At 36.1% G+C, this 26,105-nt stretch overlaps 2 protein-coding genes across 2 annotated transcripts; both read right to left on the bottom strand.

Moving 5' to 3' along the window:
* Positions 1-3,250: 3,250 nt before the first annotated feature.
* On the bottom strand, positions 3,251-4,449 carry LOC106617284 (uncharacterized). Its single transcript, XM_014234373.3, has 2 exons — positions 3,673-4,449; positions 3,251-3,603 (listed from the first exon to the last, which is right to left on the bottom strand). Exons 1-2 carry the CDS (start codon positions 4,363-4,365, stop codon positions 3,388-3,390), a joined length of 909 nt encoding a protein of 302 aa, XP_014089848.2. The 5' UTR covers positions 4,366-4,449; the 3' UTR covers positions 3,251-3,387.
* A 979-nt stretch (positions 4,450-5,428) lies between these two features.
* LOC106617285 (estradiol 17-beta-dehydrogenase 11) lies at positions 5,429-21,281 on the bottom strand. Its single transcript, XM_014234374.3, has 7 exons — positions 20,241-21,281; positions 9,948-10,103; positions 9,437-9,613; positions 9,302-9,374; positions 7,785-7,962; positions 6,386-6,511; positions 5,429-6,056 (listed from the first exon to the last, which is right to left on the bottom strand). Exons 1-7 carry the CDS (start codon positions 20,559-20,561, stop codon positions 5,969-5,971), a joined length of 1,119 nt encoding a protein of 372 aa, XP_014089849.2. The 5' UTR covers positions 20,562-21,281; the 3' UTR covers positions 5,429-5,968.
* Positions 21,282-26,105: the final 4,824 nt, after the last annotated feature.

The raw sequence follows: 26,105 nt of genomic DNA, 5'->3' as shown, positions 1-26,105 counted from the left end.
ACGCTTGGCTTGCGCACAAATAAAAATATGTATTTATAATTGTAGGTGTATTTGTATTAATGTTTTAAATATTTCAACGGCACATTTGCCAAGAGCAGGCGCTCATCAACTGCCTAATTAAGAATTATGATTTTCACATCATTTTATGAATACAAACACAGGCACACACACACACACACATTTGCCTCACTTTAGTGATTGCAGCAGTAAATGTGTATTTGAGTGTGCGTGTCTCAGTTTCGCGGTGATTTATTTGTATTAAGCGGTCGTTTTAAGTATTTATTTATGTACACAAATGAGTATTTAAAAATACATTATACTTGCAGCATTAAATGGTTGAAATGTAAATGTCGACACTCGCACAAACAAGCGTGCAACTTCATTGCAAATGCAAAGCTTTTTCCATATTTTTTTACTCAGTTAATATAATTGTCAACACATACATACAAACGTAAGTTAACATTTGCCATATTTGTTGACAATTTGTATGTAATTGATGGCGGAAAATAAAATTATTCAAGATGTTAATGGATATTAATTTGCGCGATATTTATTGGCAGAACTCATATTGGGGTTTCCAATAGGGATGATATGAATTCTAAGTGTCGTTTCGGCCATTTTTTAATATGTCGTCGTATGTAATTAATTTTATTTTTCATAGTATTCAGTAATGTTTACAATTTCATCATTTAAAGATATATGCAAGAACAAAGTTTACAAATTATTCACTTTTATTATCATTTTTTTAAGAAAATCATCTTCTCTGATAAGTCTTATTTTCTTCTTTGGGATAAAGAAAATCCACAAATTATTTATGAACAACCATTACACTCACCTAAATTGACAGTTTGGTGTGGGTTTTGATTTGATGGAGTCATCGGTCCGTACTTCTTTCGAAATGAGGCTGGTGACACCATTACTATCAATGCAGAGCAGTATAGTTCGATGATAACCAACTTTTTATGGCCGCAATTGGAAGAAGTTGATCTTGGCAACATCTGGGTCCAACAAAACTGGGCTACGTGCCACGTAGCACTTGCAACAACTGAATTATTGCGAGAAAAGTTTTGAGATTCCATAACTTCAAAAAATTGTGACATTGAATGGCCTCCAAGAAGTTGTGATACAATAAACCCGACTCTCTTCAAGCTTTAGAAGTCAATATTGAACGTGCTCTTCATGCCATATAACTTGATTTAGTGGAAAAATACTAAAAAATTGGGTTCATCGAATTCGTTACTGGGTAAGAAGTCGTGGTTGCCGTTCAGAACTTAATTGTACTTCACATTAAATACAAAACATTTGAATTTCCTTAACAATTAGTGCTTTTCTTTTGAAAAAAAATCATATCGCTCTTATTAGAAATTCCTGTATATTTTTGACACGGAAAAATCTTTATATTTTAAAGCCATTTCTAATTTCCACTTTTTCTAGAGCATATTCTTTGATGTCTTAAATGTAGGAATTTTTATCAAATGACTCAGATCCAACGGAGTTGCGAACATTTGATCCCCAACTTCTTCGAAATTTCACAGTTCCACTGCAGGCAGCTAGAGCATGAACAAATTCGATCGCACGATATTCGGAAACAGACTAGGATTTTTATCCGACCAAGTACTGTGAAATTCGTTGCATGCTTTAAAAATATTTGGGAAATATGTCTGCCGCACAACAACAATAATAACGTAAATGTTTAAATTATTTCCACAAATTGATAATAAATCAATTCAATGCCCTATCAAAGTTAGTCGAAATAGTGGAATCAGACAGTTTAGAACAAAGGCATTTAATTTGGGATTACATGAAGAAACCTTTCAAACATTTTAGTCCTGTGATTAAAACTTCATTTCAAGACATTTATTTGCACTTCAAACGGTGCAACATTACCAGATCCTTATACAAATGGTGGGAAAAGCTATTTTCAGAAAGTCATAAAGGTATAACGAACAACGAAAAAGCATGACTGAACCCACCATGATCAAGCACTTCAACGCCTTCAAATGCAGTTTGAAAGAATGTAATATAGCACCACTACTGATCTATTAAGATGACTAGAACAGATTTTCACAAGCATCTATTGAGGCGAATTTTCCACCAGCAAAATTATTCGCCATAGACGTTAACAGATAGTAATCAATTGATGCAAAGCTCAAACAATAAGGTGGATGTATACGATTAATCCAAACAAGCTCTCAGAACTTCTGGCGAGTCTTTATCGATGAGTATGGCCTAACTGATTGTACTGATAGAACACAATTCCTTTCCTATTGGTGAAACCTACCTACTTCTGCGCAATAGCTTACTTCAGACGGTGCAATTGCTAACTGTACAGATGATAGGGAAGCAGCGCATAGTAGATGATTCCCTTCCAATCTCACCAAGTACAGAATAAACCGTTCTAACCGTCATTACTGGCTTAGCCACTACCGTTTTCGCTTGACGTTATCGTAGTTGACCCTTTTTTCATCACCAGTAACCATCCGCTTTAAAAATTAAAAATATTTAATTTGCTTTTGCAGTAATTCCCAGAGTAAAATTCGTCTATGAGGGTTTTTGCCTTAACTGCTTTGGTTTTTCAAATGATATTAAACGGTTTTTTGTGCCATGGGCAATCGAAACGGTACTTTCATTCTGATCGGACTACACTATTCCCAATATATTCGACAGTTGGTCTTCCAGAGCATGGTCCACCTTTGATATCAAAATTGTCTGAATGGAATCGACGAAACCTTCAGTATCAGGACCATAAGCACTATACATATTTTTAGCCACGTTACTTGCGCTTTCGTCTTTATCAAAAAAAACTGTAAAATATGGCGTATTTTTCGTTCGATTAGCCTTTTAGTATAAAATCTTATATTTCTTACTTATTTTTGAATTTCTCCTGAAGAAATGAGAACAGTTATCTCTATGTTCCCGTTAATTGTTGAAATAAATGTTTCGACAATTGGTTTTTTCAAATCAGCAGTGTATAGACGCTAAACTTATCTGTTTTGAAAAAGAAAGAAGAGAAATATCTTATATTATCAATCATAAGACCTACTTGAAGACAGCAATGGCGTCAATTCAACCAAATCAATAGTCAGTAAACACAAAATGTACTTACGCCGGGTATATACCAAAAAATACTATTGCTTTTTAGTTCCGATAGCTATCTGATTACCTGTGAGAATATGTAATTTAGATTTGAGCAACCTGTATGACACAGATATCTACCTAGTTCGAGCACAAAAAAAAAATTGTTGTTCACTGCTGACTTCCATATTTAAATCTAAATATGTACGAAAAAGTGTACCAGTTTTATTATCAGCTAGAAAAAATTATGCGACAGCATGTGATCTACATATATACTCTACATATATACATATGTACATATATCTAGTGCCTCTAACTGAACATCGCTTCCGCAATGGCGCTAGAAAAGCATTTCGCTTCCGCACGTTGTACGCAGGAGCGTCGCTCATAGTCCCACAAATACTGGAAGGGACACTGGAAGATCATCAAATAGCCATTGGAGCAGAAGTAGTAGTAGCCGCAATTACGCGAATGCGGAATGTAGTCGTAAACGCCACGATTGCATATCAAACGCACCGGCCGATCATACTAAATGCAAAAATAAAATTATAATAAGTGGCTACACTAGCAAAACTGAAGCAAAAACACACAACTTACCGGACAGTACATATTGTTTTCTCGTTCGCAATGCGACGTCTCCTGGTTGAAGTAGCTGTGCCGTGGACAAATCATCGGTATGGCAATACCGTTATAGCACACATAGTATGCGGCACAAGACTGGGTGTTGGGCATGTATATAACATTTTCTAGACCATAACGCCGTGGACACAATGGCGTCTGTGCCATTGAGGTAGAAGAGCCTGTGTTGCCCACATCGATGGCATTCAGCGCCAAACCAGTTACAGCCTCGCTGCCAACAATACCGCCACCAAAACCATCCAATAGTTGTTGCTCTTGACTCATCCATTGTCCACCCAAAACATTCCAATTGCCAACAATATTATTATCAATATTAAAGTTGTTGTTGTTGTAGGCATTGACGGGATCAACACGCAAACCATCACTGCTCGCACCGCCCAAACCGACTTCGCCTGTCGATTGTTGACCCACTTTACACACGATCGAGGCGCGTTCATCACATTTACCCTCTTTCACATTGAAGTAGTTGTCACCGAGGCACGCGCCTTCAAAGGAATTTTTGCCATCACAGTAGATATATTTGCCGCAATCATCCTGGCTCGCAACATACTTCTGATCGTTTTCAAAACCAATGCACTCACGGTAGAGTTTACCGCGCACCATGGCCGCGAAGACAAGTAGTACATGAAAGATCCAATTATATAGCACCATTGTCGTTGCTGTATTCAAGGTTTTCCGTTCAATAAATTCTAAAAGCTGTGTTTACTTTGCGAATATCGAAAAATCACTGGAATTCACTTGTTTGGCAATTTCGGTAGGCAGTCACAACTTCTGTGTCTTGTTATCTTCTAAGATTTCTCATTTGTTACTACCGATGTTTGTGTCACATACATATACATATTTTTATCAAAATAGACATACTCAGTTTCATTTTCAAAAGTTTTGCAGTAATTTTGAACTAAATTCTGTGCAAAGTTCACATGTGCCGATCACTTCATTTGCATAACATTTCAATAAACGCTTTAGTACTAACTACAGTCTAATCACTCTAAGATATTTATGCCAATTTAAGCAACTTTCAGTAAAATTGGAAAAAAGCGAAGCTGAAATTCAAATTCCAAAAAATTATCTGTCTCTCGTTCGCATAGAATCAAAAATACGCACATACATATGTAGTATTATTATCCGTCTTTAATATCTTCTCTTTCGAGATTGAGATATTTTTCTAGAAATCCAGTGAAAATTCTTTTTGACTTTGCTTTTATTAGAGGGGAGCTACGAGCACTCCATATTTTCAGGCATAACCTTCAAATATATATTTATCTATTTTTCCAGGCAATACTTAAAACTCAAGAAATGAATGGAAGGAAGACAGTATAAATCGTTCTTTATATTTGAGCTTATTTTCGAACGTCAAATTAAGTTCTAAGTAAATGATTTGCGAGCGATAATGCGGTGCAAGGTTCCACCGTTTGCAGCATTATTTATTGGTTCCATGCAAAAATGCATATGTATATCGATTACAGAGTATATCGCTTAAATAATCCAAAATTTTTTTAGATGTTGTGCGTGCGTGACCTTATATAAGCTTTTACTGAGTTTAGTAGTGGCTAGTCGCACACCTTCCTATTTCCTATCCAAAGAAATGCAATAACAGATACGATATGTATGCAAATATAATATATAATCTGCCGCAGACTATTTGGTGGTGGTAGCTACAATTTCTGTGCATTGAACTGTAAGTTTTCCAACAAAAATATAAACACCTCACCAGTTATTTTTATGTGTTAATATAAGTATATATTTATTTAGTAGATATGACTAACATTGTACTCTTATGCTAAATATATATTTAATACACTAACAATATAAAAGTGTAACGCTTTACGAAAACACAAAATAGTTAAAATACATTTAGAAAAAAAAAAAACAATTAAAGTTTTCAATACGATATGTGATAATCAAATTAAGGCTTCACAATATAAATGTGAAAGAAGAAGCTAAATGCAAACATGTGTGCGGCAGCAGCGCCGGTAATGCAATAAAGTGTGACCGCAAACTGGATGGAGGAGCAAGGCAATACATAGTACATACAAATACATACATATGTATTATATATATGGCATAAGCTTATAAAGATTTGAAGACGCGCCGGGCTGTCTGCTGGACTGGAACACATACATTATAAGCCAACAACCGCCGCGGACACCAACTTGAACACACATACGCCTACTGTATCGGTTGGAAAGGCACACATGTGTGTACTGTATGTATGTATGTTTGTGGGAATGCTGGACCGTGGATAGCCGTTTACTTATTTCCAGTAGAAAAGATGGGCGCTGCGTACATCGAAGTGGTAGAAACGCAGCAACATGTAATCCTGCCATTTAGTGGGCAACAATCTGCGCCAAAACAATAAAGAGAAGCGAGAGAAAGGCAAAACGAAAAAAAATACGAAATTTCATGAGCAATGCAGTAAAGTGAATTAAAATAGAATAAATGCGAAAAATGCAACGGCAACGCGTTTCGCAATTGCAACATAATTAAATAATAACTGTTAAGTGGCGCAATCTTACCAACGTTTGCGCTTTTTATGTTCATTTTCCTTTTTATTTTTTAATTTTATATTTTGCTGCCACTTTCTTAATTGCATTTAATTATTATATTTGCCGCGTTGGCAACAATGCCTTGCACACATACCACACACATGCACACACATGAGCGTACTCACCTGAGCAGCCACACGGTGAGCGCGAATATTTTCGGCACGTACACTATGCGCTCATTGTAGAGGACACCGCGTACGATCTTCTCGGCGACGTAGGGTGTCGGCAAGCCCGGATAACTGGCCATTATGCTGGATTTGCACGAGCAGCCACGCAAGCAGTGTTTTTGTTGTACAGCACATGATTTGAGGTTAATCCAATTACACGCACACGTTGGTTATACCAGATGGTGATTGTCATAAAAATTACAATATAAAATAATTAAGGAATCAATAAAAATACATGCGCACACATGCATTTCGGTATATTTGTATACTAATAGGGTTTCGTGCAGGTATTCATGCGTTTTGTAGTAGTATAATCACAGAAGTAACGCTAAAGTCCAAAAATATGAGACAGGGATAGTGATTTTATGCATACATTTGTTTATATTGGGGTGGTCCTTAAGTATAAGAAAAAAACCTCAGATCTCTGAAATCAACTCCTAATTTTTTTTTAATTTAGTCGAAATTTCGGTGACCATTGGAGATGACTAAGAACTCTTACAGGGAGGTTTAGCTCAGATTCTTCTGTAGAATCAAATCAAACATATTATTTTTTTCCTTAAGTACCAATAATCGATAGCATATTGTAAACCAAATTTTTAAATTTTTCTGTAACTAGGGTATATAGGATAGATTTTAAGTAGAAGATAAAGCTTACACGTGATATATTTGACCATGTTCTTCGTTAGATAAAGTGAAGGTAAAAGAAGACTATCCTAATGCATATACAAAAGTCGTGAATCATTTTATTGAGAGAAGTACTATCGTTTAAAGGTGTGAAACTCAAAAATGTTATTAATTTTACTTTGTTAGGACGACTCTTATGCAAATATTGTCTTCTTGGGTGTATGATTAGCATTTGAAGCGATAAAACTAAGAACAAGAAAAAACGTTAACTTCACTTGCTTCGAAGCTATAATACCGTTCACAAAAACAAATGTTCCTTATTATTAATTATTTGGAACATTTTGAATAAGGCTGGATACGAAAAGTAATAATTAGCGCATTCAATTTCATGAAAAAATAATGGATTTCTTTTTGCTACACCTAATTTTTTCTTTGTTTTTTTTTTTTTTTTTTTTTGTAAGGAACACCCTAACGCACACCGAAACCACAAAATTTTGCATAACTATGTTTTTATGTATGTGTGTTTACAATGCATACTTTTGATTATTACATTCTTGGAAAGTTGCTCCACACACTGCCACCTGCCACCGGCATTCTTGCCGCACGGCATTAATTGCTTTTAACTTAGACGCATTAGCAGCGGCTTATATAATATCTCAAACATATGCACGTAAACACATATCTATTATGTAACTCGCTAAGATTGTACTATAATTATTGTTGTTGCACTCACCCCGCATCGCTGAGTAAGGGCAAGTCGCCACTAGTCTTCATTAGATAGGCATTTGCCACGGTGGTGCGTATGTAGTCGCAGTCGGAAAGGCGCAATTCGCCGCGCAACGCCTCCATAAAGCCCAAAATGCCATACTTCGTGGCGGTGTAAATGCCAGCACCGGGCAGCGGTACTAAACCTGCAATTATGGAATTTTCATATGATTAGAAGAATTTCATGCACTATGTGATGCTATGCAACGCATGTAATTAAATCGAAGGTATGTAGGTAAGTCATGACTGTGTTGAGAACTCATTTTCGGCGGTCGGCGGTCTGAAATGCCGAAGATATTCACAGCATAGCCGCTTGTTATTGGTGGGTGGTTGTGTAATAAATGGAGCACTTGAGAAGGTGTAGTACTAGAAGTATTGTTCCCCATATGCTTCAAGTTTCATTATATGCTTCAAAGTTCATTACTTTTCGTATAATTTTGATCCATTTTTTTCAATTCACAGGATTAACCCCAAATAATATCAGTGTAAGTCACCAGCATGTCATGGATGGACATGATGCGTTTCAATAACAACTCCAAAACCAAATATAAAATTTAAACCATTAAGGAAAGGGTATACTAATATGGAAAAGGTATACTAATAAGGAGTGTTAGGTTAAATAGTTTTATGACTGATAACAAGTATTAACTTCATCACCTGGACTGCTAAATCAGTCCTTTATGAAACCTGTAAAATCTTTGAGTCGAAACTCTTGTATCGACAAAGCATCTTGACCTCGCCACAAATTTGCTTATGTTAGACGTTTTATTTCTATTCCCACAAGGTTATTTGGATGTCTGAAGGAATGAGATTCAAGAGGTTTTAGCTTTGACTTGGCAAAGCCGATATACTTGTACTCAAGAGGAAAGTTTTTAGGTGATTCAAGTGCACCTGTCACCTCTTAACATTTTTTTAATTTACCACGTGGACATCATGCAACAATGGAAAGCGACCATTGCTGAGCGAATAGAGTTCACTATACCACTTATGATTGCCTCACGATTCTAACTGTTAGTAGTTAACCAGCGCTTCTTAAGTTCTCATAAAGCTCAGCCATCCAGTAGTAAAACACAGATAGTGATAATGAGGTGCCTTGGAAGGAAGCTCATCACCTTTACAATTTTGATTTTTTAATTTTTCGAAAAAAATTTTCAAAGGCAGGACTTTCAAATCTCCGAGGAAAATGCTTATTATGAAAATTTATTATTTACAATTATAGCAATTTTCGAACTTCTCGATATCATTTTGGGCCACTTCCGGAAAATACGATGGATGATATCCAACACATTTTTATGATATCTCTAAAATGTTAGCTCTCTAGATTAACTTCATTTTCTGGTCTTCCAAAATCATTTATTGTATCCTAAACTTATTCAAAAGTTAAACTTTTTTCAATCCATTTTTTTAAATGGAAGCCTCGAGAGAGTTTTGTCCACACCAAAGGAGTATGATTTTTGATTGTAGCGTTGATTTTAAACCACTCACCTGCTAAAGCGGCCACGGCCACAACATGTCCAGATTTTCGTGCCACCATTTTCGGTAGAAACTCCTTAACAGTCTGTAAGTTAAAGGGTTCTACTAAGAATACTAATTATTTACCTAATATGTACCATCACTCACCATAATATATGAGCCCAAATTGACCGTAATTATGGTTTCAATTTCATCATTGGTCAAATGTGGTGTGGAGGTCATAGGCATTAACGAGGCGTTGTTGACTAATATTTCAACTGGACCCAACTCCTTCTCGACCTTCACCGCCATCAACTGTAACTCACGCGGCGACGAAACATCTGTCTATATTATGAAAGAGAAAATTATAATTTTAATAATATGCACCTTGACACAGGTGATTTCCATTATGCAGAAGTCACATACAGTAGTACAGCTCAATAAGCATATGATAAAAAAAAATCCAGTAAGCGTAGCATACTTTTGTGCGCAGTCATATGCAAACAGCCAAGTGGGTTCGAAGGATAATAGTCTTGCATGTAATTGACTTATATTTACCGCTATAATTGAAAGGAAAGTGATTTTACATGCATGCTCATGTATTCGTATGTTTGTATACAGTTGTTGTTGTATAAGCACACACTCGGCGACTTTGCATGAGCATTATATGCACGCCTACCTTATACGCTTTAGCCACAGCACCGGGTATTTTGGTAATGAGGTCAACTGTTTCATAGCAGCCTTTTGAGTTCACATCCACAATGGCCAATTTGCAACCCTTTCGGGCCAACTCAATGGCGATTTCCCGGCCAAGGCCATTACCTGCACCGGTCACCTGCAGAGAAAACAGAAAATTTGTGCTTAATTTTATGCAAAAATAAAAAAACAAATTTATTTACATATGTATGTAAGATTAAGTTTATTTACAGGCTACATTTTATACAAAAAAGTTGGAATGAAGAAAATCGTGCTTTCATGATCCATCGCCGAAATGTATGTACAAAAGCCATTAAATTATTTCGCAGCATTAAGAACTATTATTACATTTACTATTGAAGTATAATTTTATAGTGTGAAAAGTTTTGAATAGCAACTGGACATACGAGCTTAGCCGATTATCGTCCCAACGTACCAAGAGATTGTGTATTGCTGTGGCTGTGTTTGACCGTTATTCTATGCACGCGCAGACAGATGGAAGTATGGCTATGGAGACTCAAATTAGTTTTTTTTCTAATGTTCATAAACTTATCTACTTTAAATAGCCTAGGAAACTGTCTAGTAGTCTGTAGAACTTTATTAGTAAACCATAATATATGCTTGTAGTTGTATTGAAAAATTATACTTTTGATTATTTTTAGGCTTTCTAGTCCATATGGAGCGGATATCTCTAGCCCTAGCTGTTATTTTCTGGAATAGCCCAATGGGACTGATATTTATAGTGAAGGTTGAAAATATGTTCTTCTGATTCTCTTTTTCGAGAAGAAATCTAGCGCATATAATTTAATTTTATGAGCAACAATTTAGCTTTATTATGAAGATAAGGGTTTGCCATTATGTTTTAGAAATGATTTCGGGCAAGTGACATTCGCGGCTGTCTCGAATAAATACCACGCGAGAGACCCAATTTTCGACCACTTTTTGCAGCAATTGGACCCATATGTCAGCAATAACGCCCCGAATATTCTCTGCCAAGACGTTAATCGTCTCGGCCTTATCTGTGTAGATTTCACATAACCTACAAAAAGAATCGCAGCATTGTTAAATCGCACGAACTTGGAAGTCACGCCACAGACCCACCACTCGAAATAATGTGCTCACCAAAAGTTTTCTTCAATTAATTGATCGTTTTGTTGCCTGTATGACATGTAGGTCTTTTTGGAACCGAAGGTTGTCCATTTCAATATCGTACAATTCTGGCACGAAAAAGTCATTAATCATGGCTCTAAAGCGTAACCCATTGACTGCAACATTATGGCCGGCTTCATTTTTGAAGAAATATGGACCAATGATTTCCGCTGTCCATACAGTACACCAAATAGTGATTTTTTGGGAATGTAACGACGTCTCAACAATGGCCTGTAAATTCACCCGAAATATGATAATTTTTTTCTTTTAGCTTACACATTCAACCAAAAGTGAGCTTTGTCGCTGCACAAAACCGCGCTGACCGAACAATTATTTTGGTATACGTAATGAACTTGCACGATTTGCAAACGTTCTTCCTGAATAAGTACATGCGAAAGCACTGTGCAGAGTAGATAAAAGCCGAATTCTCAATCAACCGATTTATTTTGTCTTAAATCAAATAAATTGGTAAAAATCTGCACACTCACGAATTCGGCTACGAATCACTTCCTCGTCCTATCTATTTTTCGTTTCTGCCCTATCCTCAAACCTCTTGATCGCTTCAAAAAAACTTGCCGAAATTGAGACCTGGTTGAAGTAAAAAACCAGTTGTACTACAAAAAATGTGTCGAAAAGTTGGATCATCTATAAACTGCGTTTCGCCCTCGATGGCAAAATGTTGAAAAATAAAATAGAATTTTGCCAAAAAAAAAAAACAAAGTTCTTTAAATTTGGCCAAAATCGTTGTCCCTGCATACTCGTTTCTATAAATTCTTCCTTGGCCTATTAAATGAACAGTCTTATTATTGGAAAATAATAAAGAAAAGATATTGTTTTTGCTTTTATAAAAATATTTTCATACAACAAAAAAATATTAGTCGTAAAAACAACTATATATGATTAAAAAAAATGATGTCAATTATTAAAAAAAAAATACGCAAAAAAGTGCCTATAGCAAACTGACCTGATTACATTTATTAATAAAAGTAGCGCCAGCGGAGAAACAAAACAACTAAGCAGTATTCACAACTAAACACTCCCATACACACTTTACATGAATCTTTCATATGACTTGCCATGCTCTAACAAGTATTACTACATATATATATATGTGTGTGTGTAAGTGGCCAACAGTGCAGCGCATGCCCCCATCGCTAACTCAATTAATGTCTTTTTTCATGTAAATGTTGCGCCACTCGCAGCATTGCGCAGCCAACAATTCAAGAGCGCCGCCACCCAGCTGGACCAACAGCGCACACGGCTGCAGCTAGCAAACAACAGCAGCAACATCTTTGTTATCAAGATGATCATCAGCAATTTCATTGCTCAGTCAGCTAGTCATCTAGCAGCCAGCAGAAACTAAGGCAACCCATTGAGCCCTCGCTGCGAGTCAAGCAGCCGCCTTCAAAGCACAGCACAGCCGATGAAATTTAATATGCCACATTCTGAATTTGCGATTCTTTCTATTTCTCGCACACACACACTTACAAATATGCATACAAATATAAAAGCATGCATTTGTGTGCGCTTTATTGTCTCTTATTACTCATCCGCCCCAGCGAGCGGTCACGCAAAATGCCTCAAATAGCAAGTGAGTGGAGTGCAATTATTAGTTATGCATGTGTACATTTGTGTGAGCGTGTGTGTGTATTTATAAATTGACATATTTGGCATTATATTAACATTTTGCCGTGGCCTTTGTCGCTAACCCCTCGCACTTAATTTTACGGCTGGCGCGCGTTTGTCTGTTTTAATTTACCGTTGACAGCCGCCAGTCAGCACAAGCCGTCTTGCTTGTTGTACACACACATACATACATATAAACGCAACTACAATATGCTAATTACTACTTTTCTAATAACAAAACAAACGAAAAAATTCCCATGCTTATCTTTCATCATTGCGATTTTTCATATTTTTATCTTCCCTTATTTCAATATTTCCTACATTTTCCATTGATTTCACACTTTTATTTTTACTTCGCTTTGTTATGTCTGTCGTTTTGCTTTGGCCGCGTTTCGCATTTTCTCACTTTGTTGTTGTCGACCTTTGATAAACTAGTTTTGCTTCTTCATGTTTTTCGTCATTAACAAAGAATTTGTTAAAGAAGAATCAAAAGAAAATAAATTTTAATAGTTTCTTTTACAACCATTAAGCGTACTAAATGGTAGTAATTTAATGTGAGTTAAAAAGCCTAATTGACATTAAATTTGCTGGTAATTAGTACTCAGAAATGTGCTTCGTTAAGCGCGAAGTTGAAAACGAGTATTATTCAAACGGTTAACCTTAGCGAAGTTCATATTACAAAGTGGACATTTTAGTGGTCATTATAGACAAACCTTTCAACTAAGTCAATTAGTGTCATTTCCCTACACAATTAGCTCATTGACTAACTTAAGCGGAGATCTAAAAAAGCTATTACGAAATCCATCACAGTATATTAGTATATTATATTATTGATTAATATTATTATTGGCGTTCAAGTGGAAGAATTTTCTGTTGTCAATAATCGCTCTTTAGTCTTTTAAAAAGATGTCAAGAGTTTTTATAAAGGTCCTTAAACCGCCCCATATATCCAACGACATGTTAGGAAACAAAAAATGTTTGTACTATTGGAATTTTTAATTTCAAATAATTATGGAACCAAGGCTCATATTGATCTCTCCTAATGATTTATAAAGTCACGGAGCAATATTTTAATGTTCATTTGCGTTTTTACATTCCAAACTACATTTCGTATAAGGACAAATATATAAAAGTATAATGTATAATTTCTGAAAACGGTGTTTTTAGTTTTCCATCTGATTAAAAAAGACAAACACGGAATATGTATTCGATTCGCCATATCGCTACTCGCTATGATAAAACTCCACTTATTTATATAAATGATTGAAAAGTTAGCCAATTTGGAATTGTGTTGTTGGATAGCTCATTTTGCTGATGGAACAATTGGGTACATCTCCTCTATTTGATAATGTCAATCCTATGATTTATACCAGTTGCTTGTTCGATTCGCTACTTTTCAAAACTTGGTGTGTCGAAGATTGCTAATCTATATATATAAAAAAGTATGTGTATATTATGAAATCGATATATCGATATATCGACGTATAAAACAGTTTTACTATATCAGCTTAGACACTCAGAAACAATATTACATAAAAAAATAATTGTTTTGTATATTTACTTCCCTATATAGCTACAAGCTGCGTAACATTTAGAATCGATGATCCCACAAGTTTTAATCTTTTTGCAAAATATTTGGTCTATAACTAAATTTGTGCATTTTTTTACAGTGAGCATTTAAAAATAAAAATGGACCATAGTATTATTCAAAGTATTGCCCTTCTGAAGCCACTACAACAATTTCCCATCTTTTTGACAATTTATGGATTCCATACCAAAAGAACTTCACTGATCTAACGGCCAAGAATAAATAAAGCAATTTTTGCCATTAAAGTCTATTTTGATGTGAACCGTATTCCAGTGAGGGTGTGCTGCATCGACCGAAACGAATGGTAGTCAAATGGTGCAAGGACCATAAGGCGGGTGAGGTAAGGCTTCCAGGCGCTATTTTCCAAATAGATTTTAACTAGTCTTATAACATGAGGCTGAACGTTGTTATGATTTATTATTTCCGAGTGTCTAGTCGCGAATTCCAGGCATTTTCAGCATTTAGCGTTATCCATTAATGGTTTCTCCCAGTTTTAGAAGCTTATAGCAGCACGCTCCTCTGCACCCACCAAATACAGAGCATTACCTTGGCGTGATGGATATTTTTCTATATCGTTGATTAAACTGATTGGCCAGATTAAACATATGATTTTTTTCATTAGGGTTGTCGTAATAAATCCATTTTTCATCACCAGCGGCAATCCGATACAAAAACGACTTCTTTTTGTAGCGATCACGCAGCATTTCTGGCATTCAAATCGACTTTCAACGTTTCTTAGCTTTAATTTATTTAACACCCGATTTCTTTGCTCTTGAGTGTATCCCGTTTTTTTTTTGAACATTTTGCAATGGCTGCTTGAGTCATTTCCAACGTCTCTACGTGCTCTTCTTGTGTTTGGCCACAACCTTCATTGAGTAATGATTCCAGTTCCTCATCTTCAAACTTAAATGTCAGCATAGGACGTTCTTCTTCTTCGAAGACAAAATCAACACCTTTAAATCGAGCTAACCACTTTTTGCATGTTGGCTCAGTTAGAGCATGTTCATTATACACTTTCACGAAAAAACGATAACTTTCGGCTGAGCTTATTAAAGTAAAATAAGAAGAACTCCTCGACAACACTTTTTCAGGCACAAGGTTCTACATAATTGAGTGAAAGAAATATTGTTTTTAAAGCTTTAAATGAATGGAATGTTCGGAATATTAGAACAAGGAATAATAATGAAGTTACGCCATCTCTGTGCAAACCGCACGAATATAGTTATAGAGCCAATAATTGACCAATATATAAAAGTTTTTATGAGGAATCATGAATCAAAGCTCTCAAAAAATTCACGTCGAACTAATTAACCACATTGTAAACATATCAAAAATTTATTATCCATGTAAATTTTAAATGAAACAAGTCAAACGCATGATTAAATTGAAACATCAAAGATTTAGGCAACATTATAAACAATTACAATGACTGGACACGTCTTGCCAAAATTCAACGCAACAATAAAGAATTGTATTTGCTTAAATGGAGATTTGTATTTACATACCTATGCATATGTATACGTAAATACCTACATCCATATACATGCGTTTATATATCTTTATATTTGTGTATATATTTTTTTGTATAAATGCTTGAATTGATTGAATGATTGAATATAAAAACACATCTAATGCTGCTCGAATATTTAATATTTAATTTAACAAAAAATATGCGCATCTACGGCGCATCATGCTAATTGACGCGCCATACAAATCGAATTAGTGCTCGTAGAAATCAACACCGTATTCTACTTGTAGGTATTCAGAACTTAGAAACACTCGAACGAGTCTATCATGACTCATCCACAAACCGTTCATATCTAAAAGCACGTGATCTACACTTGGGTAAGTTTACGAAGGCAATGAATTTGACTACAGTAGACAGACACTGTCTGCCTAAACATTTTTCCTCCGCAAATTGAAACCGAGTGTGAATATTCAATATTTTCTATTCTCTCTCTCTTTTGCGGACATATAACCGTTGAGAAGTGTAATGCGAGTTGATAAAATTGCTCTATTTTTCTACTTGTACCTATATATGTTTTGCTATATTCCATATAGGCTATATGAGCACCAAAGAGCCCTGTTTCGAACGAATGCATCAAAAAAATTCAGAAAATGGGCTTAAATGACTATAAAACGGAGCTGATCGCGATAGTGGCACTGTAAAGATAGCAAAGGAATGTGTTGGACATTCATTCATTCATGGATACTTGGATGTGGGAACGCTCTAGGCTAACAATCAACCGAATGACAGAGTGACAAATCAATAGCCAAATTGCTTCGAATTGCTTCCTTACTGACCACATCTTCCGGAACTAGGGCTCAGCGACATTTTCTTGTCATCACACCTCAAGATAATGGGGGCTAGTGGTAAATCACCTGGTCTGAGAATATGAAGTAACATAAAAGGCCAATCGCTATACAGAAGTGATATAGAACCGTAGGAATATCTGTGAATTGAAATCGATAGAGCTTTCCGAACTGCATATTATAATATCCATGATGCTTTTCTTACGCTTGCACTTACGATATCGGTTTATTTTACTCCGAAATATTAGTAGAACTAACTACAAACTGGACACAGTTTAACTAGTTACTAACATTGGGTAGACTCATGTGAACAGAGCAGCGCCTACAGATACGCATATACACAAATAAGGGTAAAATCGACCAGCACATATCGTTAAAATCAAGTTCACAAAAATGCCGGACAACTGCCAGCTTTGAGGCATTGAAATCGATGAGTGAGTGTTGCAGAAACGTCATTAACTGGAAGTATAATGTTGACACATCATACAACTGAGAGACGCGCAAACGAGCTACAAGTACAAATGCCGGATTCTTAGCGAAGCTCCAGTATATGAGAATGATGAGAATGAGTAAACGATTGGTTTTGAGACTAACATTTGTCAAGTACTAGTTGTATATGAAGTGAGCAAGCACGTCACGAAGAAACAGGTTTCTATTGAGTTATGCGGCATCACGACATACATATGGACACACGAGTATTTATGTAAACAAGCGTGAAAAGCAAGCGGATAGGGCAGGGATGGGTAGTAAAATATGCATAGTTTAGCACGTCCGTAGCGCAACATTCCTAAAGCCGTTGCCACTTCCCGGGACTGACCTTGAGCACCTGTCTCATTTGCCAAGCAAAAAAGCAAAAAAAACACCAAAAACGCGCTACGCAAAAATTCAATACCGTTTCGCTTACTCATTCGCCTCCAGTTGATTTTATAAATAAATAAAAGTGCTGTTAATTAAAGTTGTTACTCGAATAAACAGAAACTTGCTTACTTTTTATATCAAAAATAAAAACAAATCTGTTCATTTACCGCTATAGTCGGGACTGCCAGTTAGTTGACCGTCAACAAACCCGATAGAGTTACCAAATTAATTATGAAAACAAACAAACAAACACACTACTGTCACATTAACACATATGCATATACATGTGTGTGTATGTTGTATGTGCTTGTAACTAATTTTTATTAAATGAATAAAGACAAACTTTTGTAAACAATTGACAAATAAATATTTTCACTTTTGTTTTCATGCTTTGCTAAGCGGTTAAACGCGCTGCGCCACACCCAAGCCGCTGTGAACTCGAATCAACTTTTTGTTAGGCGCGTTTTGAAAAATTCTTATTAAAGTTGCTAGAACGTTATTTAACGAAGTCATGACCAGCGACCTGATATGCTAATAGTTTTAATTGCTTTTCCGAAAAGTTTTCTCATTAGAAATACATACAGGCAGAAACTTATGTTTACATATGTTCTAAGATATATAGATATATGTATATGAATATATAAGAAGCTAGCACGAGCAATATTATTAAGCAAAACGTTATGACAATGCATATAATTTGGGGAGCGGCTAGTATCTCAGCAACTGCTTGCAGCTGTTGACTACACACGCATCGATGCGTTAAGTCAGCCCGATGAATCCGAAATGAATCTGATGATCTAATCGCTATTGGGAATACATAGGTAGCAAAGGTGTTGTGAAGAAAATATTAAGCGCAATGGGAATATTAATGCTAGTTTGAATATTATTACTTTATTTCCCAGAGATAGCAGCTATTTATTATAATTTTATTTTATATTAATGTATTCATCAGCTTATTGCTTTAGTCGGATGATAAAGTAAAATATAATATTTCAGTAGAAGTATTTCGTCCTAGAACGATTGACAAATATCTCAGGTTTAACAGAAGACAGCATATTTCATTGGTGGACATGAGGTGAGTTTGAAATATTAATGAAACAGTTACTAAGTATTACCGAGAACTAAATCTATTCAGAGAAGAAATCAAGGAAACGAACCCAGATCTTCAGTGAATAAAAAGAAATTGAAGAGTTCCGGTGACACGTATTGTGTACTCTTTACATCATTTAAGAGTCATCATTAGCCTTACAATATCATCGCGTTATGTAAAGATTTTTACATTTCGAAAAGTACTTCCGAAGTCATTCAATAATTTTCAACTATTTATTGCCTTGGCTGCTAACCGTAACTCTAAACTAGATAAATTCCAAAAAAAACATTTCATGAGTGGGCAAACAAAAAAATGGATCACACGTGCAAGGTCAGGACTGATCCTAATTTTTTCGGCTGTTAACTATTTGAAACAAAGTCAGGATACGCACTTACATTTACGTTTGCGAAATATGCATGTTGTTGTTGTTGTAAAGGCTAAAAAATATTTCCTAACTAGTTTTTAGGAATGCTGTCGAAGTCGACAGTCTTTGGGGAGTTATATATCAGAGTTCGTTCCAGTTGCGTAGACCCGACTGTGATGGCAACCGCAGGCATCATAAATTATAACCGACATAAAAAGTTATTTTTTTGGGTCAAGTAATTAAAACTAATCTTCCTTCTTTCCTGCCACCTCTTCCATGATTATATTATTAATAGAAAACTCGCTTCAAAAGCTATATAATATCGATAGACCCAACTGTATCGAAACATTGGAGAATACTCTCAGATAACAACGAAAGAAATTCCTGAGAAATTTATAATAGTCGATTTGGAAAGCAACATAAATTGTCTCAAAAACAGAAGTGGGAAACTTAAAAAGTGGGGAACCAACAGTATGCATTTACTTGTAACTCCTGGACCTTGAAACATTTTACCCAATGCTCTCATTTGTTGGTTTTAAGCTAATATGGCTAGTATCAATTTCCGCTCGGAAAGAAAAAAATTTCCCAATAGGTTTAATTTAAAAAGCAATATTTCATAATTTGACCGGCAAAGATCGAATAAGGTCTTTCACTTTAGCAATTGGTATCAGCAAAAGCACTAGAATTCGAACCTTTAGACTAGAATATATCCTTAGTTAAACGAAGTACTGTATCTAAAAAAAATGCTCAAAAAAAATCTGCGAATAATTATTTTTTTGCAACAACAATAGCATTTAACCAAATGGAATGATACCTTCGAAAATCATAACATTTACATTGCCCTACACTTAGAAATGAAAATATTACAGTTTTAAGGAAGTTGTATTTAACCGTATATTATATATATATATGTTAAATTTATCCGAACTTGAAATTTTCTCCTAATATCAGCAATATCAGTTCACAAAGCATATAAAACCCACTTCTCCCGCGAAATACATAAAAATTCAAATCGTTGACGTTTTTGTGTCGCACAGCGTCATATAAACTAAGTGAATTGCTTCCGTTGTTCATTAAAACTTTCCCATTGGTAATATTTTATGTATTTTTTTTTTTTTTTGCCGAACTGACACTGATACTCTCACCACGCCACTTTATCAAGCGCTTACACCATTCAGGTGCTTCCCCCACCATTACTACACTTCTGCATGGTTTTTCAAGACGCTTGGTCCGCACCTGTACCATATTTCCCCCGCACACCCAACGCGCGCTCTACAATTTCACTCACCACAGCGACTTTGCCGCGCACATCCTTCGGTTTCTCGCCCAACCCAAACAGGTAGTCGAGCAAATGCTTTAGAAACACGGCAAACAGGATCAGCGGCAGCAGCAAAAAGAAAACGATCACCTTCAGGTTGTAGATGCCACGCGCGGTCTCATCGTTGCCTTGCGCATTTCTGGCCGCCGTTGTTGCTGTCGGTGTCGGCGTAGCGGATGCTGCTGTGACGGGCGCGATTGCTGGCGTCGTTGCAGCTGCTGGTGCTGAGGCAGGCGCTGGCACGGCGGTGGTCGTACGCGTAAAAGTCGTTATTTTTGCAGTCTCGACCATTTTACCTAAAAACTTTGGCGCTTTCAGTTTGCAAACGAAAAAATTAAAACTAAAATAAAATGTATTTTTAAACACAAACTCTTCTGCACTAACTGCGTCTTCTGATTTCACTTATTGGCCAACTCGCACACTCAGAACTCGCGGAATCTACGCACGCACTGTTACCCAAAATATAATATGATTTGAAACGCGTCGCGTTGGCGATCTTGTTTCTCAAATATTTGTTGTGTTTTATTTACTTTTGCTCTTGCTTGTTATTATTTATAGTTTTCGCTTTTCTTTCTGCTGGAATTTCTTAACTGTTTTCTATGTTCATTGTGTGATAAAAGTACCAACTTTATTGCTGTTGTTGTCACTCAAGTGATCTTGGCGTTGGTAACCGAGCGCGCGCTTTGGATCTTGACAATCTCACCCGTTCGACACGTAAATCGCAAGTGTCGCGCCGCCTGTCGTCGAGCTAGTTGCGTTCACAATCTCTCCGAGTGCCATTTGTAATGCACACAAAATTCAATTTCTACTCAACTCGTTACTTTTTGACTCAAACTTTTTTAATTATCATAATTTTTCGTTGCTTTGGTGATCGTACTCAGCTCTGCGCGTCTGTAAATGGTGCCCGCTTTCCTGCCGGTCAGTCAGGTTGGCATTAAAACGCCACAAATGGCAAAACTCCCCGCAATGCTTCTCGATCTATAACAAAAAAAGCTAAGTCAATATTCCCCGTGTTGAGTGTTAGACTGCCGAGATGTGTGCTGTTATTTTGCTTTTTCTTTTTTTGTTCTCACTGCTACGCCGCTGTTATCTTAACGTTCGTAGTGTGCTTGGTAGCTGGCCTGGTGTCTTGGCCTTCTCGTGAAATTCAAAACGTCGTCAACGCTGCACTCACTCTCCACGCGTTCGGCGAGCTTCTCCAGTAACGATCATTGTGATCGAGTGCTTTTTAGCGCAGCGTTCGATAATGAGTGAGTATTGTGAAGTGGTTTGAGCACAACAAGCTCCCAAAGCTTGTAACAGCCATAACAGACGCAGCAAAACTGTCCAATGATGTTCACCAGCATTCCATCCAAATTGGGCAAGCACTGTGAGGCAATCAGCATACAAATGCACACAAAATATTGTGTATTGAAAAAAAGCTCATTAATTTAAATGTGCCGATAACAATAAGTACTTTTTTAATGAAGTTAGTTTGTCCATTTCCAAGTCCAGCATCGGCAGTGTTCGATTAAACAGTCAGTGCTTTCACTTACAAGCAAACTCTTTATGGTAGTCACAAGACTTGGAAGCTACAAACTTTTTGAACTTAAATGTGCCGAAAAGCTGCGTTCGCTCATTCATTCAAGGTCCAAATCATATACTAAGTATGTGATGCTAGTCCAAAAACCTTATTGCATTACAAACTAAGAGTCAGTATAGACATAATTTTGCAATAAGGTCGACAACCATTTCTTCGGTTTGAACTAGCATAGGTCTCATTTAGGGCCGTCATAGCATATTCCCCATCTATAAGTAGATTCTAAGTTCGCTAGGTATTACTTCCGCTAAGGTACCAATGTAGAGGGTTTAAAACCGGAAATCGGCGACAAATTCGTAACTATCTAATGTGGTAGATGAACTGAAAACGATTTGTGGACTAAATTATGTGAGAGGTCTGTTTTCAAGACAAAAATTAAAGACTGCTACTTTACTTATGGTATTCACATTAGAAACATTATCTGCTGTTGCTCTTGAGTATTTTATTTTTTGTTTTTGATTTTCGGCTCAACTTCAGCGATTGCATATGCCTAGTTAATACATATAATATGTATATATAAATATATATACATCTATTAAGTAGAAAATAAAGGAAATGAAAAAGCTGCAGCACAAAACCCACTTGGTTTCAGCATAATCAGATAAAGCAGCACTTAAACACTTAATGATAAAGACATTTGAACGTCATAATTGCCACAAAATGGGCATAAAAGGCAAAGTTAAATGAAAAAGCAAACAAATACTTCACGACAATCGGTCGTACGCATTGCGCAGGTGCGTCTCAATAGACAATTCAATAGACGATTGAACTACTAATGGTAATAACTTTATTTGAGAGTTTTTATGACTATGGAAGAGAATTGTTGTCAGGTGAAAGACGAAGCTTGGAAGGGAAAATAACTTACTGCTGATCGTTGCGCCTTGTTTATACGATTCAATAATAAAATTGTTGTTTTCTTTTCGGGCCTTTTTTTATTTACAACAGATACATACAAATTATCTTTATGCCGCTCACGCGCCAACACGCACAACTCATGCCCAAAGAGCTTGGAAGCGCTGTAAAAGGCTTTAAAACTTAAATGGCAACAGCGCAGCGAACGACAACAGGTCTTCCGCCCGAATTGGCCGGAGGCAGCGCTTGTCAACTGGTCTTACATATACGCCTATGTATGCATGTGTGTCAATACGTCAAACGGCTAGGTATTTGAAAGCGCAGTGATCACATAAGCCAAGCTTGTGACTTACTTACTTTTGGCTTGTGGCCATAATTGCGCGTTTGCCAATAATAATAATGTGTTCGATTGGAACTGAATTTTTGAAAAATTTTTTTTTTGGTACTTGTAACGTTTTTGCTCATGTCTGCTGCAGGCGCGCATGCGCGTATACGAAAGAACGGTTTTAGTGTATCTGGTCAGTAATTTGAGCTTTTTATGCGAAGTGGTGTATTTACATACATATGTATATACTTAAAAAATATATTTGTTATATAAAACTATTTCAGCATATATACAATAATTTAGTATTTTTTTTGTTTTTGTTTTTGCTCTCACAGCTCACCACTACCTTCAGTAATACACTTCAAATGGCAAGCCATCGCTACAGATACTTTTGCCTGTTGTCGCACTGAAACCAACATTAGGATAGGTCAATGGCCAGCCAATGCGTCGTGGTTGCATGTGCCAACGCCACATGTGGCAAAACAGATTTTGCGCTAAAAATTGCAACTCAGCATCTGTGCAATTATCATTATTTGTGTTCTATGCACATACGAGCATATATATTATACATGTATGTTTATATGTATATATTCATAACATTTTTCTTACATATGTTGCAACGCGTGCAACAGCACGCATGCGCAACATGAAATTAGCATGCAAAAGACATTTGCTGCAACAAACAAATTGAATGCTGCAGATGACATTCTTGTGGTTTCTTATTATCGTCTAGTACTAAGTTATCCATATGCTGCTGCCTCTAGCAGTCTAGCCGTGACAGTAATAAACTTTTTAAAGTTATAAGTCTTTGCAATTCCAATTGCAGGAAAAGTTCAATGGCTTCTCTGGTGCACATATGTGGCAACTGATCCTAAAGTGCCTACGTACTTACATCTATACAGGAAAAAGTGATAGAGAAAATACACTACATGTATGAGTTATGGGTACTAAACCAAATAATAAATGTTGATGTAGTGGAGACAGTTTACGGAGAAATTGTTTGAATAAGTAAATGACTTTCAAAATTATAGCTCAAGTCCACATCCGTCGTACTGAGTGTAATAATAAAACCTTTCATCAAAATACAGATCCAACATGCCTCTCTTTTCTTTCTTAACTTGTGCGCTTGTGCCATATACCATATGTGAATTCAACCCAACGCCCAGTTTGAGACCCTAAATGAAGACTTATCTAACCCAAAATTTCATATTTAGTCCCACCACAGGACAGACTTGATTGTAAGAAGTGGGTCGCTTCCGGATTCCATTCCAAATTCTCGTCCGATAATCTCGACTATTTGGTGAAAATTTACTCCCATCAACGGCTTCTTAGGTCAAGTGTACCACATATGGCTTATGCAAAGCTTTAGAGCTGTGCAAATTTAATTTTTAATTGTCTACGAAATCTAAAATGGTCAGAACGACTTGTTGCGAAGCCATAAGAAGAATAGATGGTGGATATTGACTTACACAACTCCGAGTATTTTCTTCTTTATCCTTCATATATTCATCATGTAAATTGCTGAATTCGCAGTTCTTAAGTCACAATGATAAGATCAAATTTTTACTTATCTTTCCTTGAATTTTTTTTAATTTGACTATCTACAAACTATGGGCTTTTACCAGGTCTCACTTCTGTGTGTCGTCGCGCTATCTTGTAGAATAGTGACACATTCTATTTCTCATTCTCGAACTCAGCTTTCTTCATTTGAAAGAAATAACTATATTTTCAACACAGCTTTCAAACACCTTTTGAGTACGAGGTAGCTCGGCGTATTTTCTTATACACGATAACAGACAAAACTTGATTACTTACCCACTCAGAGAGTTTACTGAACAGATGCTTCTTCCCTATTAAGATATCAGATATTCCTGATAATTGCTCTCAGCTTTAGGATAGTACTCCTGAGTTCATGCAAAGTGGTTTAACATCCAACATTTATTTATCGACTTTCTGATCGCTTAAAAGAAAATAATTACCGCATCATAACAGCGCTGTTGATTAGATCTGGTCGATAGGGAAGGGACTAAAGCAAAAAAAAATTTTAAAAGTTAGCAGATAATAATATCGATTATTTATTTACAATAAAAATAAATACTAGATGACTAGAGCCTGACCAACATTGCTTTGAATCGATTTTGAGGATTCTTACATTAAATATCAACTACAAGACGTATGTATAACAAGCAACATTCCCCAAATAATTTTTAGGAATTCTGTTGACTTCACAGCCTTTGACCGAATTGAAACCCGGACCGATTCCAGTTACCTTGACCCAAACTCGAAAACTGAAATATTTAAGTTTTATTTAAGCAAGATATTTTGTGGTCTAGTTTATGCTATTCCGATTTCCTTTCAAAAATTCAAAATTTCTTCGTTTAATATTCATTAAATAGTATTTACGTATTCAAAATCAGGGATGTTTTATGTTAGAACTCTACCGAGCATAATAGGAGGCTTCGCAGTCCTATTTCAATCTAACCTGCTCTAGTTCGCATAAGCTTGCTGACTGCTGGTCAAAGTAGAACGCAAAAAGATCTATTGAACTTTTTGTTCTCGGCAGTGTTCATTTTGCATCAGTTTTAGGTATTTTAATTGATACAATAAGCAAGGATTTTAAAAAATTTGACGGAATCCAAATGTCAATGTTGTCTGGAAGAAAACATCAAATTGGATGTCGTGAATTGCCTAGAATAGAAATCTGTCGATTTGTAATTGTCACAAAGCGTTTCGTCGATATATTGTACATATGTATGAGAGCATCTTGATCCATTTTTATTCATTTTTGACAACTCAATGGACCAATGTTTAAACGTGAGTAACCCAAGCGAGAACACCGTAATATCCATGACGACTACTAGCTCCCAAACCTAAGGTATATTGAGAGACTGATTTACTATACCAAGAGTATCTGCTCTACCTAATCAAAAAGTATCCATTTTATATAACAATATAGAGGCCACTATTTTAAATATATAAAACCCATAAAAAGTTAGTTTCAGCACTTTATTCAGCTCGCTAATTTAACGCTGCATAATCGCTGAAGTGTCTTATAGAATTGCAATTCAAACCAATTGAA

This window comes from Bactrocera oleae, chromosome 2 (assembly GCF_042242935.1).
Source record: "Bactrocera oleae isolate idBacOlea1 chromosome 2, idBacOlea1, whole genome shotgun sequence".
Taxonomy (NCBI): domain Eukaryota; kingdom Metazoa; phylum Arthropoda; class Insecta; order Diptera; family Tephritidae; genus Bactrocera; species Bactrocera oleae.
The sequence above is the reverse complement of the archived record's forward strand: the minus strand, read 5'-3'. Positions and strand labels throughout refer to the sequence as shown.